This window comes from Magnolia sinica, chromosome 16, assembly GCF_029962835.1.
Source record: "Magnolia sinica isolate HGM2019 chromosome 16, MsV1, whole genome shotgun sequence".
Taxonomy (NCBI): domain Eukaryota; kingdom Viridiplantae; phylum Streptophyta; class Magnoliopsida; order Magnoliales; family Magnoliaceae; genus Magnolia; species Magnolia sinica.
In genome coordinates this window covers 71,728,073-71,745,392 of record NC_080588.1, presented here as the reverse complement: position 1 = coordinate 71,745,392, position 17,320 = coordinate 71,728,073, and the positions used below count along the sequence as shown (strand labels likewise).

The window sequence follows — 17,320 nt, the reverse complement described above, 5'->3', positions numbered from 1 at the left end:
AGGGCAGTTTTTTGGTAAAACCATAATTTTTGAGGAATTTGGCTGTAAAAGTCACTCTACAAAAAGTAATAAAATGAGCATTATCGGTAAAGCTGTCAATGGGTTGGGTTGGGTTCTTGGGCTGGGCCCAATTGCGGGTGCATGGCACGGTTCAGTATACCTAGCCCAGTTGATCATTTCTTATATACTAAGGAAGGAATGAGATTCAAATTGATTCAGTGAGGGGCAGCACAGTTGGCATAGGCACACGTGTCAGAGATCCAGGCCATTTGCTAGATAGTGCACATTGTCAACATGACATGATAAAAAACAATGTTGGTATGATGATCATCAGTCCTAATTTTAGATTATTCCTAATTCAAATTATATGTGTGGCTCACTTGATTGTTGTACGGCCCTGATATTAGCATGTCCATAATGTCCACTACCTGGTGAATGGTTTGGATATCTGACACATGTACCGTTTCGATGATATTAAAGCTGATTTAGTTAATTAAATTCAGGTTTTATGAATATACTGAAGAAGTCACAAGAGTTTCGGTACATTTCGAGTACCCACTGTGGTGTGAGTGCACAAGCATGCGGGGGTGTGAGTGTAAGTATAAAAAAATAAAAAATAATAAAAATACATATTATAGAAGTCACGGGATAGGGATAATTCAGGACAATTAACCATTCGCCACATCCCACGATGAGGAGTCTCAAATATGAGACATCTTGCTCTGATATCAATTTGATGCAGGACAATTAACCACTTGCTCTAAAAGCTCAAACTGTTAGAATATGGTGAATTAATCCTCTCATAACCCAAGCCACACATCTCATGGGTTAGGACCTCGGCCGAACCCCCCTCGTGGGATCGTGGGCCCCAAATCACATGAGCCACCCACTCCGAGTGTGTCCCCACATCTCACGGGTTACCCCACTCAAGCCCAGTGTGAAATGCCCCTACATTACAAGAGTTTCAACACAAGATCATAGGTTTGAGTTCCCACTATGGTGTGACTGTGTAAGCATATTGGGTGTGAGTGCGTATAAAAAACAATCATACAGAGACTGGTGAATTCGAACTATAAGCATTCAAACACATTTTTTGGATTCCAATGCATTTCTATAACAAATTACTTATGACAACTAATGATTTCAATTCACAAGGATTTCGGTAAAATTGTGAATGGAATTCCAATGTATTTCATTACAATGTATATAGTGAGCTAATTTTGAAAATGAGTATTTGCTATCCTCACATGTAGCTAGGTCTGTCAATGGGCAGGCCTACAGCTGATCAGGCCTAGATTGTGAAATGGTTGGGCTGAGCCAGCTGGGCCTACCCAAAATATTAACTTTGCTGGCTCAAGCCATTGCCAGCCCTACATTTGGCAGTGATGTAAAATTATTTGGACCATCCAAATTGTGGGTGTATCATTATGGAACCTAATAATCTCATTAATTGCAACTAATGGATGGTTAAAAGTAAAATACTGAGCAATCGCAATTTGAATGGAAATTTAAGCTATTAATATTAGTATTTTCAATGCAATTTTTTTGTAACGCTCCAACCTTAGATAGTTAGGTTAGCAATTTTAGCAGTTTAGATTGTTTTCTATATATGACATATACAAGGTTCAAGGGTCAGAAACCATTTTTTAAAATTGTGTAAAACCAACATAGAAGCTTGCATGGTTTGAAGAGCTTTGGTAGAATACATCACCACATATTACAATAGGATATGTTGGGATTTTAGTCTTTAAATCTGATTTTTATGAAACCATTTATATGATGGGTCTCACTCTATATGGAGGACACCAACAAATACAAGCCCCTAAGTTTGGTAATTTGGCTATTTAGTTTTGAATATGTAAGGCAATTGTAATCTTTGTTTAATAAATCAATATTCAATATGAGAGTAGTTGTGTCCCGAATCCGAGTTCTATCAAATAAAAAGTTTTGGTCATCGAAGGGAATCCAAATTCAAATGTATTGTAATATATTGAGATGTTCTATGGTCATGATTTTAGGACTAATCTGAATACTATTTGCCCGAGTCAACTCAAAATTGATAGTGACGTAAGGATGAACATGATGAGGTCGATCACCATCTTCCTCATGGATAACTATTCCGAATCCACGGAGCTTCTCTAGATTCCTCAAAGAGACTTCTCGAATCCACGAGTAAAAGAATAAGAAAAATAGAAATAAATTCTAGAAAATTTATAATTTGATTGATAATCAAAATAAATGAATTCACAACCCTTTTATTAGGGATATTAAGCCATGGAAGAAGTTTCGGAATCAAACTACAACTAAAACTCCTAGAAATTGTGACTTACTATAAATAGTAAACTTACTATTTATAGATGGTCATGAATCTCGTGATGTCAACTAGTGCACATGGTTTTCAGCCAAAAATAGTGTCTTATTTGGCCGAACCATGATGTTCTTCTAATTATTCTAAGCACTTTTCATGTTGAGTGCAATTCCTGAAGCCCAATAGATGAAGAGTTATACTTAAATTACAAGTAACTATAAATAGTAAAAACGAAAATATAACGGGAATTCGATCGTCGTTTTAATGGTATTTTGCAAATTCAACGTGGGCAACTCGACATAGCGGGGTTGGGTGACTAAATTACCTCATCCTACCCCAAAATCATATATGGTACGTCTGATAGCTTATTCAAGTATGCGAGATATGTCCGTTTTAAGTTCTGACGGTCCGGATCACTTCCGCTTCCGATCGGGCCTTTTCTGATCCATCTTGGCAATGAAATTGTCCACAACCCGCTCTACATCAGATAGTAGATGATCCAATTAGATACCATAGGTCACCCTTAACAAATTCAAGTCAAGCTAATTCACCCTAACTCGGTTAAGTCACAACTCAACTCAGTGTTATTGAGCGACTTGACCCAGGTTGCCGGGTCTTGTGACGATGAATCTAGTAAACCTCTGGTTTTCGAAACTCTCTGATAGAAAAAAAAACCTGAAGTAAACACGTGATGAATGTAACACGTGTGGAAGATTGAGGCCATCCCAGTCGTGTCAAATCCCTGCCCCAAGAATCAGATGGCTCGAATCAAGTGGGCTAATCTTAAGATGATTGCTTAGGGCAATTGTATCACTTTTGTGTATGAGTAAGCAGGTCCAACTTGAATTTCGGGTCAGGGTATATGGGAGCTGATTCAGTCAAGCTTGAGTAATATCAAGTTCTGTTAGGGGTGTTTGGTCCGTGGTATTTGATGGGTTTAGATGAGATGGAATTGCATTTGGTCCCTGCAAATTCCATTTGGCGTTTGGGGAAGACTAGATAGGTCGGGATTAGGTGGGATGGAATTGCATTTGGTCCCACGTGAATTTTGAAATCCACTGCACATATGGGCTCCACATTGATGCATGTGTTTTATCTATACCGTTCATCCATATCGCCATTTATACGTGACATTTTAGTTATATACATGTAAGTGACCAACATCTCTTGTGAATTTGGTTGTTGATTATAATTCTATGGTCCACCAAATGGGGTTTTGCTTAATCCATTGTTTTGCCCCGGGCAAGAATTTTATTCCAAACATAGGGATTGGATGGGCCAAATACCATGGTACTTTCATACATGCAATCACTGTGCAATAATGGTGTTAATCCCATCTAATACAATTCAATACATTTAATCCCACTGACCAAACACGCCCTTAGGCTGTGATGTAGTGGCATTTCATCGGCTTACCGAACAAGCCATCCAAGTAGAAAACCTTTTGAAAGTCGGTGGGCCCCTCTTTGACAAGTGTCTACTCAGCCAATGAAATGCCACCCTGGCATAACAACTGGTGTTATCTGACCTGACCAAATCTGCAGGGAGAGTAGATGCTGACAGGTGACCTAACATCGCTAGACTACGCGGTGTCAGGACTCTGTGGTGCCCACTGATGTATGTGTTTTATCTACTCCATTCAATTGTTTTACCAGCTCATTTTAGTGCAGGAGCCCAAAATTTAAGCATATCAAAGCTCAAGTGGACTTTAATACACCATAAGAAATAATGAGGATGATGATGTCCACCGTTGAACCCTTCCTAGGCATGCAATAATACGTATGAAGGGAAAACACAAATATTCACTCGGTTCAAGACCTCAGTGGCCTCAAGAAGTTTCAACATCTGCCATTCAATCCCTTCATCCCTAAGTGTATGGTACACTTCAGCTTTGGACGATTCACTTATTTACTCATGCCCTAAAATGAGCCAGCAAAATTGATGAATGGGTAGACAAAACACATGTTATAAAGGAAATCGGATTGTGATCATACGGATGAAGCATATCTAAAGCTCAAGTGGACCATATCATAGGAAACCATGGAAATAATAATTTCCATCATTTAAACCTTCCTAGGGTCCACGGAAATGTTTATTCATTGTCAACTTGTTAATAAAATCACACAAATATAGATAAAGGGAAAACACAAATATGAGCTTATCTGAAAGAGGAGCTGCCCCCTGTGAATTTTTAAGTGGTAAAATGGATGAATGGAGCGGATAAAATACATAAATCACAGTGGGCCCCACAGTTTACTCGGGACACTAAGGGCCTGTTTGTTAACGCTGAATTTTTGCACTTAACCCAGAATTGGAAAATTGTTCCATGTTTAGTGGTGTTTGTTAATGCATCGTTAACGCGGAAGAAGGAAAGCGGTAAGTGGTTTTTTACTGAATTCTTTCTGTGATAGGAGCCTGGGTTAATGGTCAATGCGGAATGCGCTTAGTGAATTTTTCATTAAACAAAAATTTTTCATTCCAAAATTACCCCTTTTCAACTTACTAAGGCAATGTTTTCTCTTTAAATTGTTTGCGCAATACAAAATCAACTTAGAAACTTCTTTATGCCTCATCATGATGTATGCATTTCATCCATTCCATTCAGCCATTTTTAAAGATCATTTTAGGGCTTGATACCAAAAATGAGAGGAATATAAATCTTAGGTGGACCATACCACAAGAAAATAATAGTGATTGGATATCCACCATTAAAATTCTCCTAAGGCCCAATGTACTGTTTATTTGACATCCAATCTGTCGATTAGGCCATATAGACCTAGATGAATGGAAAAAACAAAGATCAACTTGATCCAAAACTTTTATGGCCCCCAAAAAGTTTTTAATGGTTAATGTTCATTCAACCCTATTTTCCAGTAATGCGGTCCACTTGAGATTTGGATATACCTCATTTATGGTCTCATACCATAAAATGATTTAGAAACATAGATGGACGGCATGGATGAAACACATACATCATGGTGGGGCCCACATAACACCGACCATCAGCCATTGACTGGTGGCAGGGGAATAGCCAATCTGTTTCCACAGACGCGGATTGGATACGGAATCTATTTCCGCGGACACGGATTGGATACCGACAAGTTCAGTAGTGGCAAGACTCGCTACTAAAGTTATGTGGGCCCCATCATGATGTATGTTTTGTATCCACGTCGTCCATCCATTTGGAAATATAATTTTAGGTAAAAAAACAAAAGAATGAATCAAATCCAAAGCTTGGACCTCACCACAGAAAACAGTGGAGAGAGTGACGCCCACCATTGAAAAATTAAATAGGCCACGAAAGTTTTTGATCAAGTTGATATTTGTTTTTTCCCTTCATTCATGTCTGTGTTAACTTGTGAACAGGTTGGATTTCAAATAAAAATCACTAAGAGCCTTAGGAAGGTTTCAACGATAGGCATCAATCTCACCACTGTTTTTTGTGGTGGGGTCAACTACATATTTGGATCTGCCTCATTTTGTAACTCATGCTCTAAAATTAAATCTCCAAATAGATGGACGTTGTAGATAAAGCACATATATCATAGTAGGCCCATATACATCATAGTAGGCCCATGGAACTAGATGACGTCACTTCGGCAGCGAATCTCGCTGTTAAACCTATCAGTAGCTAATCCGCGTTCAAGTAGGATGCAGATTGGTTAGTGTACCTCACACCAGCTATATAGCTGATGTATTGACGTAAGCAAGTTCTGTGGGTCCATCATGAGGTATGTGTTATATCGAAACCATCCATTCATTTAGCAAGCTCATATTAAAGCTTGAGACGAAAAAAAAGAGCTGCAAAAAGTAGCGGGGTATTGAATGTCTACCATTGAAACCCTTTTTGGGGTCACAGAAGTTTTGGATCAATATGATTTTTTTCCCTCTTCATACAGGTATTCGTGACCTTATGAACATATTGGAAGGAAAATAAACTTAAATAGGCTACGGAAGTTTAGGATATGTTTTCAATTCATCCAATTGGGAATGACCTTATAAACGGTTTGGATAGCGTATAAATATAAGGTGAGCCTTATTTGAAGGTTTTGTTGCTACTGGTGTTCAATCCTATACAACACATAGTGACAATCTTCCCGCTAAGAGGAATTGAGGGACTTATGATGATATTTTAGTTTTTTATTAAATATTTTAGTTTATTTGAATTAAATATAATGATTTTATTTTCATTTAACAAAAATTAATTTCTTTATAATCTAAAAGATTTCCAAACGGGAGATAAGGGCATATGTGTCAAATTAACATATTTCGGACATTTAAGATGTTTGTTAACAAACAGTTTATTTCATATTCATTACTTAATTTTTAGACTTCAGTCATAATTATCAAATAAGTTTTTTACTTCAGATTTCATATTCAAACTTTAGATTTCATATTTACACTTCAGATTTAGATTCAGGCTTTAGACTTCATTTAACAAAAGGGGGCCTTAGGGTACTGAGTTACTTAGCACGCAATTTGCTTTTGCTATGAAAGCCCCACTGTTGTGTCACTACCCAATTGCGTCCTTACACGTAAATTGGAGCCAGCTGATGAATGGAATGAATATTCCAGGGGCGACTTGACTGGAACCCGGAACGGGTGTAGTGAGTGGCACCCTCACCCACCTCAATGTATGCATTGTATATCTACACGGTACATCAGCTTTATCAATTCATTTCATGTCTGTGATCCTAAAACTGAAGTCCAGGTGGGTAGGACCTTACCGAGAGGTTGGATGGAAAATAAGAATAAGAATTACAGGACGGGTCGGGAAGTTTTTAACAGTGGGCATTCAATGACCGCGGTCTCCTTCGGTGTGATCCCTCTAAGATTTGTATCTGCTTCATTTTTGTACTCATGATATAAAATGAGTTAGAAAACGTGTAGATATTTAACCTATACAACTAGGTTGCCCCAAGGTGGGGGTACCGCCGGACTCGGATTCCCTATGGAAGGGGCAAAGTATATTAGATATTTATTACGATTCATCCGTTCTGTGAGAACGTGAGAATTGGGAAAAGAAATTCCCACAGCTGAAACCTTTCTGGACTCTACTTGATGTTTATACGCTATCTAAACTGTTATTAAGGTCATTCCAAATGGGATGAAGTCAAAACACCCTTGAAATACATAGGTTGATACAGAACTTTCACGGGCATAAGAGGAGACGGATTGCGTCCTACCCATCTTTAGCCTCTGACGGACAGCTCTATTGGCGGGCCCACATATGTATCTCGTTATCCATTAGGTCCATCCCTTTTCTCGTATCATTTTAAGATATGAACACGAAAACGAGGCAGATCCAAATTTAAACGGACTACACCACAGATAACTCTTGCATTTCAGGTAATTGACATTTAATGCTTGGTGAATTAATGCAACCGAGCTTATTATTTGGTGCGGTGTGCGTCGGATCTGCCTCAATTTTATTCATGCCTCGAAATGGTCTGAAAAAGGATGGACGGCTTGGATATACAGATACATCATGGTGGGCCCGCACACAGAACTGCCCGTTCGGGGCTAGTGACGAGCGGGTGTAAGACGCAATCCGCGTCCTGCATAGCCCACTTGAGTATTGGATACAGTTATTTTTTGGTCGAACGTACTAAAATGAGCCCTCAAAACGGATGGACGGGGTGGATTTCACACAAACATCTCGGTGGGCCCACCCATCATCCTTGCGCAGGAACTTACTGCGAAATCCGCGTCCGGTACCGCCCGCAAGGCATAGCCAAGTCGCGCCCGGCCTTCCACGCGTGAGCCGAGCCGAAACGCCGGGCCCGGGAAATGACCTGGAACCTTCCTTTCAATTGTTACTAGTCTAATAAGGTCATCGTGATGGTTTACCACACCTTTGGAAATAATGGCCAGCATTTCAGACGATCTGGAGCGTCCAAACCGTTGGCCTCTTGGTGATGGACCATTTCGTAAAAAGTCCACTGGAAAGACTACGTTAACGTCAATGTCTAACCATCTATTGTATTCTACAAAATTGATAGCCATGACCTCTCTATCAGTTTGATTTTCTTCATAGCTCCATCCACCACAAGACCGACGATTTGGACGGACTGGATTGATACAATTTCATGTCGTACATGCTGTGGATGAGTCACCACCATTTAGTAGATGTTGATGAACTGTCACCTTTCTCCAAGTCTTTGATCTATTCTCGGATGCCGCTATGTATTAAATTCTCCTCGACAGCCATTCCTTCCGTTTGCATTTCCATTCGGCGACGAGAAAAGGTTAGTCAATCTCTCTCCCTCTCTTTGCTATTTGTTGATTAGATCCGTTCTTGCTTCAAGAAAAACCCTAAAAATGCTGCGTTCCGTGTTCTTCATTGTACGTCTGCGATTAGTTTAGGGTTTCTAGCTGAATCAGTTCGGATTTTGGATTTTTATTGTAATTAAATGATAATTTAGGGTTTTGTTGAATCAGTCTGTGATTTGGGGATTTGGTCGTAGAATCCGTTTGATGGTGGGGTTTCTATGATTTTTGAACCTCTAGATATGAGAGTTTTGGGTAATTAGGGTTTCGAGGATTGAATTTGTTCGATTTTAGGGATGTTGATGTTGTTTGATTCAAGATGGATGGTAGGCTTTTGGCCAACATGGGAGGGCAATTTTTTGTTTTTTTTGTTTTTTTTGTTTTTTTTTGTTTTGTTTTTGTATATACTTTATATTAATTCTTTGATCAAAATTTCGTTTTTAGTGGTGGAAATTCAGTTCAGGCAATTGGTTAAGGGGTTATGGGCTGTAATTGTCTTGAAATTAGGGTGCTGAGCTGGTTGGTTGATTGCAGTTTTTGATTTTGAAATCTAGTTTGGAATTTTTTATTTAAATAATGGGGTTGGATTTTGATTTGGTTTTTGAATGGATATCTTTTACTTGTTTTATGGGCAGTAGAATATGTTGGGTTTGCTAGTTCCAAAGTTTTTGATTTCCTTTCTTCCATTGGAAATTAGATTATATGCTTGTTGGTCAGTTCGAATCTCTGTTTCTTAAGTCCGGTTCTGATTATTAATTTAAGTGTTGGCAAGTATCGTCTTTGTTTAGTTAGGCCTTGTTTGGTAGACCATAGATGCATAAATACGAGTTCATCTCATGTTGGAGATCTTGATCTCTAATACATAATGAACTCCGAGTTCATTATGTATTAGAGATCTTGATCTCTGAGTTTATTATGTATTAGAAATCTTGATCTCTAATATGTAGTTACTTCTAACTAAAATGAGGTGAACTTATTTTTAGGGGTCTATCAAACATGGGCCTTTGATTTTTTATTTGTAAAGTTTGTTTATTTTGGGTTTATATGATTTACAGGAAATTTGGAGGATTTGGGGTTTTTACCTTCAAGGGATAGAACTTTGGTTGGTTTCTGTGTGCTCCATTTTGATTATTTCTGTTGTTTTCATTGAATTTATGGTTCAGTTCTTGTTGGTTGACTTGGACTACATGATTCTGAAGTCTAGCATGGAATTATCCATCTATGGTTTTTTTTTTTTTTTGTTAGCTTGTTAGTACACCCCACTATCAGTTCACACATCACTGTTAGCCACCCCCACTTAGGGAATCGATACCAAGACCTCGGTGTTGAAACGAGGTATCTTTCACTCAGTCTACCACTCGAGCAATGGATCAGGGTGTCATCTATGTTTTATTTGGCTGTGAATTGTGTTGATTTATGGTTTACATGATTTATAGGCATTGGAAGATCTAGTCTTTGGAGATGGCCAGTGGTTTTGAGTCATCGGCGAGCAGGCCACCTGAAAGCGCTTCTTGCTCAGGAAGTGGTAGCAATGATGCTGCAAGTTTCGAATGCAATATCTGCTTTGAGCTAGCTCAGGATCCGATTGTAACCCTCTGTGGTCACCTTTACTGCTGGCCTTGTCTCTACAAATGGCTCCACATTCATGGGCATTCTCAGGAATGTCCAGTTTGCAAAGCTGTCATACAGGAGGAGAAATTGGTTCCACTTTATGGCAGAGGAAAGACGCCCACAGATCCAAGGTCCAGGTCAATCCCCGGCGTGCATATCCCCAATCGTCCATCTGGGCAGAGGCCTGAAACAGCCCGCCCTCCTGACCCGAACCACTTCCCTCAGCCTGGCTTTGGATTCATGGGTGGGCTCGCACCGATGGCAACTGCAAGGTTTGGGAATTTTACATTTTCTGCTGGTTTTGGCGGTCTGTTCCCATCTCTGCTCAACTTTCACGTGCACGGATTCCCTGATGCCACCACATATGGAGCAGCAGCTGGTTTCCCCTACGGGTTTGCAAACCCGTTTCATGGTGTCCATGGTCATGGGTTTCATCAGCCTTCACCTCAAGGACAACAGGCGGAAATTCTGAAATATGCATTTTTCATGGTTGGTATACTTGTGATTATTGCTCTTCTCTGGTCGTAGTTCGTGTAGCAGTTGAAATTTGGATTCATGATTGAAAGCTTGTTTGTCATTTTTATGACTTGTTTGTGATTTCCATAGACCTGAAGTGGATGTTTTTCCTTATTTTGATGTATGATTTGGAATCACCTGCTGTCATGCAGTGTTTAATTCCATGCTTCATTATGTCCAGAGACTCTGCAGTCTTGTAATCTTTTGTGCTGTTTGAAATGGTTTTTATTTTTTCCTGCCCTCTGATTTGAGCATGTTTATAGAATAAGAGGAAATGAACCTGGTCATCTGTATTTTGGTTAGGTAAAAACTACAAATAAGGCTCATTAGCATGTGTACACATGATAATGTCTTTTGGAAATCATGGGGGTCCAGCATTCCTCTTAGTATAAATGCAGGAGCTATAAATCTAGTAGACTGGTTGTGGACTTTATTCTAGGCCAAGGATAAAGTTATGAATGAAGAACATTTTTTATCAGGCTTTTTTCCATCCTCTTTGTTTTTCTAAACTTAAATTATTTGTTGACGGACAACACTGATCATTTTCTGAGAAAAGTATTATATTAACAATATTATTTCCTGAAATAGGTATGTTAATAAATGCTTTTTGATGAATTTCAAACTTCTATTGAAAACGAGAAAGATACATCAAAATGGAGGGAATATATTGTTGATACTAAAGCGAGATATTGGTGCACCCTCTTTTAGCAAGTCCTCCACTAACTCATTGAATTCTCTACCTTCAAAAGCAAGTGTTTGGCCTCCCTCCCTCCGGTGTCTGTTTGATAGATACCTAAAAATGAGTCCATCTTATTTTAGTGAATTGTAATTATGCAATGAGTCCATCTTATTTTAGTTAATTGTAATTATGCGTTAGAGATCATTTTTCTAACCTGCAATCTCGTTATCTAATACATAATTATGATGATTAACTAACATGAGATGAACCCATTTTTAGCTGTGATTTGTTTCCAATTTTTTTGAGAATTAAAGCATGCGGTTGAGAAGGGACTACTTGTGTCTTTGTCTGTGTACAGTCTCTATGGGATTGTTTTGGGCTTGCCCTTCTCCAGTAGTGCAACTCAAGGTGTTCCGTATCCGTTACGATATGTCCATAAAGGCCGATACGTATAGGTAACGGCCATGACCGTTACGCGATACAGGGGTGAAACGGGGCAGTTAGTTTTTTGAGACCGTAGTAGCCGTTGCGGTGGCCGTAAAGGCCGTTATAGGGCACAATGACCGTTACTCCTGTAATGGTCGAAAAACGGTCACTTTTTTTTTTTCTATTTAAATTCATTTTTCTCATTTTTTTTCACTTTTCTCATTCCAAAAACTCGCCTATATCATTTTACAATAGATTTCAACAACTCTTACTATAGCTTTTAAGATAAAAACTGTGGATTGAAGTGATTTGAGCGAATAGAATCTCCAAGGGCCTTTTATTAAAAAAATAATTGAAAAAACAGTGTTTATGCCTTTTTCTGATTACTAGTTCTAATGCTTGATTGTGATGTGTAAATGGCTTTTTCTGATTGCTAGTTCTAATGCTTGATTGTGATGTGTAAACATTAGAGACAATCATATTAAACAATTCACTAGACAGCTCGATACAACACTCTTACCAAAGAGTGGACCGTTACATTACCATAAACATGTTCAAAACAAAAAATGAATACATATTTGAAATATTTACATTATTCGATATTTTTTCAGAATTTTTTGGGCAAAAGAAAAATTTCAACTGTTGCGGGGGTCATGCGGTCGTAACTGTCGTTACACCCCCGTATCCGGCCGTTATGGCCGATACCCGTATTGGTAATGGTGGTGACCGTTACTGTTACCAATACGGAATAGTGCAACACTCTGCCAGAGTAGTGCCTAAAATCTCTCCTGTCATCCATATTTTCTCTCTCATCTCTGCATATCACCAACCTTGTCCTCTTCTGAAGACTTAGTTTGTCTGAAGGGGATAGTAGTTCATTCCCACTTGAAGAGGTTCTTCACGGATTTAGTTAGATTTCAATAGAATTTGGAAACCACTGTGGCTTGAGGAGGCGAAAAAGTTCTGGCCCCTCCAATATGAAGTGCTTGGCCTTGATGGTTCTACCAATGACTTCATATTGGAACCAAATGCGCCCTTGAGATGTTGAAACGTGGTTAATCATCAAGCAAGATTAAACCTCCTACAAACTTCCCTTTGAAGATTAGCGTGCTGGCTCTGTTAACCTGATTAGTCTAGATTGCAGGGACAGAAGTGTCTGGATGTTAGATCTGAGCAGGTGCATTACTGTTAAATTGTGGTGGTGGTTGATTGGGAAAAGTATCTCAGCAGCAGGGGATTGGCCTGCAATGGCGCGGGCAGCAGGAGGTCAGATGCATGTTGATGAGTGATAATCTTTTCTGCTGGGAAGCATGCTGAAAGAGTATTTTGATGAGTGATAATCTTTACAAAACAGGGATGCAGCTTCTGCTGTTGCCCCTTGCTAGTCCACTACAGTTTCTCATGGAGAGTGTGATATGCAGTTTTCAGCAAGGTTTGTGGCCAAACAGGTGACAAGCAGTTTTGGCTCCGTACCCATGGCTCAATGGTAAACTGTGAGTTTCAATGCCGAAGTCACAGGTTCAAGAGCCCATGTGGTGTGAGGTGATAAGCAGTTTTCAGTAAGGTTGTGGCGAGATGGTCCAATATCTGGATCTGAGCTGTTGGAAGTGGAAAAGGTTGGGTTCAGCAAAATCTTGACAATGTTCTCTACCTAACGAATGAGGAGTCTGTGTCTTGGTTCCTGTGGGAGAGTAGCTGCCGTGGTAAAAGAGAAGCGATGATGGAATGTTTAACGGGAAAAGAAGTAGAAGTGATGATGGAATGTTTAATGGGAAAAGAAGTGTACGGGGAGAAGCGTTAAATACAAAATATTCCGGCTGATTGTGGACGAGAGCATTATGGACTCGACAGGTGATTAAGTGTAATCCAGAGAAGCTAATTCTATCCAAGCTGTGATGTGATACTGCTTATGTGGACCGGCCTTTAGCCCTCTAAAGAGGGCTGCACTTTTCTGGTACAGGGAAGCACCGATGCGCCATGTAATGTGTCCGTTATAGGGGTGATCATCTACTTGTTTGGAACATTTCTGGATGAATACACACTTCTGTTATGTAGCATTGGGAGGGAAATGGGTTGCACACATCATGCGTGGTTAACTACTTTGGCTGTTAAGGGGCTTCAACACAAGCTGTTGGGACTAGTTTTGGATGTTGCCAAATACAAAATAGCTTTCGGCAGTATCTATAAAAAAATAAAATAAAATTGGGACGCGGTTGTCAAGCATCTAAAAGATTTTATTATTATTATTATTATTATTATTATTATATAAATTTATTTCCTCCTAAAATTCAATTTAAAATGACTTCTTTTTCTTCTTTTTTTCAAAACTTTCCCTATATATTTTGAAGATGTACTTTCAAAATAAAGGAATAATGCAGAAAAGGATATTGGGTTATGCTTCGCCGAGGGTACAAGTTACGGACACCAGTTACAGGAACCGTAAGGATGGGAATACCCCTTGCTGAAATGGTCGGTCTCCAGTCCATAGACAGGTGCCTCATCAGGCTTCTTTTCAGGCCACTCTAAACACCCATTCGAGTATGTGTGCGCGCGTGTAGAGTATGAGAGAGTCATTTTGAATCCTAAATCTCTCTCTACCTCCTATTACTCTTTTTCTTTTGACCTGTGGGTTGGTTTTGTAAGGTGGAGATGTGTAACAACAGGCTCTGGACTGGGCCAGAATTATCTGTCCTGAGCCTGAATTATCATAGAGACATTCGTTATTACCCTTTGGAGTTCCTGTTTAATTGGTGTAGGGGATTCTCTAGCTTAAAGGTAGTGTGGTATATGATTCTAGCATAACTGATGTGGGCATTTATTACCTTCTTATGTAAATGTGGCACAACATTTGTTCTCCTTTATTCAAAACTATTTGCGGCAACTGTAGGCATGTTGTAAGGAATTGTCATTCCAATCCTTGTCCAGTACCAGAAAATTAATAATAAGGATTGATTGTGGCACGTGCCGGCTGGAAGCCCGTGAGAATGGAGCATGTAGCATAAGGATTGATTGTGGCACGTGCCGGAAGCCCGTGAGAATGGAGCATGTAGCATTTATAATGCATGGGCACATTTGACACATGCCACATGTCAAGCACTTAGAGATTGAATGGTGGACATGCACATGGTATTAGAGCTGTGCACGAGCTGAGCTGAATTGAGTTTGACCCAAGTTTGGTTTGGCTTGTTTATGTGACACCTTGGTTCGAGCTTTACACAAGTTGAGCTTTGAGCCTATTCTTACTGTTTCAGCTTGGTTTGGTGTAGATTATACGAGCTTGAGCTTGATTTTGGTTTGGTCCAAATATCCTATCCGAGCCAAGTTCAAACGGAGTCATTTTTTTTTTTTTTTCTTTTCGTTAAATAAACAACATATGTAATATGAACTTTTTTTTATACAAAGATAACACTACAAAATAACATCTAACAGGACTAATATAAAAGTAACAATACTAAAAAATAACATAAAGTTTAATATCTTCCATAAGACAATAACAATGAACAAAAAATTACGACTTAAAACACATGCCTATATGACTATTAAAGTTTCCAAGCACACTGTCATGCATATGTATCATCTATGCCATCCACCCATTTTTACATGTCATTTTAGGACATGATTCCAAAATTGAATCATATCTAAAGCTCAAGTGGATCACACTACAGGAAACGGTGTGCATACATACAATCTACAAGCCAAATCAAACCGAGCGATTCAAGCCAAGCCAAGCTAGTACTGCCCTAGTTTGAGCCTTTTTTTTTTTATAAATAATTTTATAATTAATGTATTTATTTTAAACAAGCTTGACTCTAAGGCTTAGTTTGGTTTGAACTTCTATTCGAGCCAATCCAAGTCGAGCTTTTGAGCTGGCTTGATTTGTGTCCAATTCTACATAGTATGCATAAACCTAGATGGTGACAAGTATTTTTTTTTATTTTTTTAATCAAAATAAAATAAATAAGGGTTGTTGCTTCTAGAAATTGTTGCTGACCATTGGATTGTAAAGCATGGTTACTCTTAATGTATGAGGCATCTTTAGGGTTGAAATTATGGTGGAATATTGCCATATGAAAAGTCAACGTAAAAGGGCATATGCCTTTTCGGGGAGTTCTATTTGTCCCTTATTGATTTATAAAAATATTTGGCTCATTCCAACACATAACATGTTCAATATCTTCATTTCATCTTTTCCTCTGCCGTTTTTTTATAGTATTTTTGAAAAGGTAAAGAATTTGTAGTTTGGTTTTTTGTATAGTTTTTTAAAACATCCTAGAATCAATTACTTCTAAAATTGGTTTTTATTTTTATAAAACTAGACTTATCAAGCTTTAATCTAGCTTTTAAATCAATTGAAGTCATAAAATAAAGATATGGATTTTTGAAGTCAGTGCATTGAATCTGCGAGTTGTTGAACATTGTTGTTTATTACTAAACAGGGGGTAGCAGTGGCACCACCGATTGCTTTCAGATTTTGGAGGTGGCATTGCCGGGTTGGCGGTGTCATCGTTGAGGTCTGTTAAAAAACCTTTTAAAAATAAATAAATTTATACGGTGGCACTACAAAATGCACGATAGCACTGTGGAATGTTTTCCGCTCTTTGTTAATTTTGAAATTTCACTCGGTTGGGCGATTTTGGTAGACCCAAAATCACTCCTTTTGACCCCAAACACATGCGCATGCATGCATAGACATGTACTTAAATCAACAAATCAAAGATAATGCCCAAGGATGTCCAATTTCCAAGTTGGCAAAAATCCGAGACATTACAAGATCATGGTAGATATGTTTTTTGGACTTGACTTTTATCTTTTGCTAATAGAAGGAAATAGATTTTTAAAAAATCATATTAGTATATAACATAGAAAATAATCATCCGACTCCAAATGATGACTTTAAATCTCTAGATGTTTTTAATTAAAAAAATTTATAAATAAAGAGACTAAATTTAAAATGTAAAATAGGATATGAAAACTCGTAGATCTCCCAAGATCAAAGTCAATAAGCTGTAAATGGATATAGGAGTTCTAATATTAGAAAAGAGAAAGATCGAATGATTTCGATATTAATAAAAACTATAAACATTTATAGATTCAATGCAATTTTTTTAATGAATTTTAAAAGAAAATTAAGACGAGAGAAAAAAAACAAGACTAGTGGCTAGAAGATTTGCGTAAAGACCGATACTCCAGTAATAAGGATATCAACTATTTGAGTTTTAATTGCTCTAGCATTTATCTACAAATTAGAAATCCATCGAATGGATATATAGACAACTTTTATTGATAGTGACTTTGATGAAGATGTATATATAAAGCAACCGAAAAGTTACATAATTTTAGAACAAAAAAATAAAGCGTGTAAATTAATTAAGTTACCATATGAATTTAAACAATCACCTAAATAATGTCAATGAAAAGTTCGATAAAGCGATTACTTCAGATGACTTTAAAATCAACGAATCTAATAAATGCGTGTATTTAAAAAAATGGTAATGGAGAGTAAGTATTAG

The 17,320-nt window shown here is 38.2% G+C and overlaps 1 protein-coding gene across 2 annotated transcripts; it reads left to right on the top strand.

Annotated features, from left to right (window-relative positions):
- The first annotated feature begins 8,426 nt into the window (after nucleotides 1-8,426).
- Nucleotides 8,427-10,885, top strand: LOC131228718 (uncharacterized). Of its 2 annotated transcripts, XM_058224567.1 has the most exons (3): nucleotides 8,457-8,556; nucleotides 9,634-9,680; nucleotides 10,015-10,885. In XM_058224567.1, the coding sequence occupies exon 3, from the start codon at nucleotides 10,040-10,042 to the stop codon at nucleotides 10,715-10,717; it is 678 nt and encodes a 225-aa protein (XP_058080550.1). In that variant the 5' UTR covers nucleotides 8,457-8,556; nucleotides 9,634-9,680; nucleotides 10,015-10,039; the 3' UTR covers nucleotides 10,718-10,885. The 2 variants fall into 2 exon arrangements, with proteins under 2 accessions (XP_058080551.1, XP_058080550.1); XM_058224568.1 differs by lacking the exon at nucleotides 9,634-9,680 and having other exon boundaries at nucleotides 8,427-8,556.
- The last annotated feature ends 6,435 nt before the right edge of the window (nucleotides 10,886-17,320 follow it).

Coding starts and splice junctions, on each gene's coding strand:
- LOC131228718 (XM_058224568.1), top strand. CDS start 10,040: ATGGCCAGTGGTTTTGAGTCATCGGCGAGCAGGCCACCTGAAAGCGCT.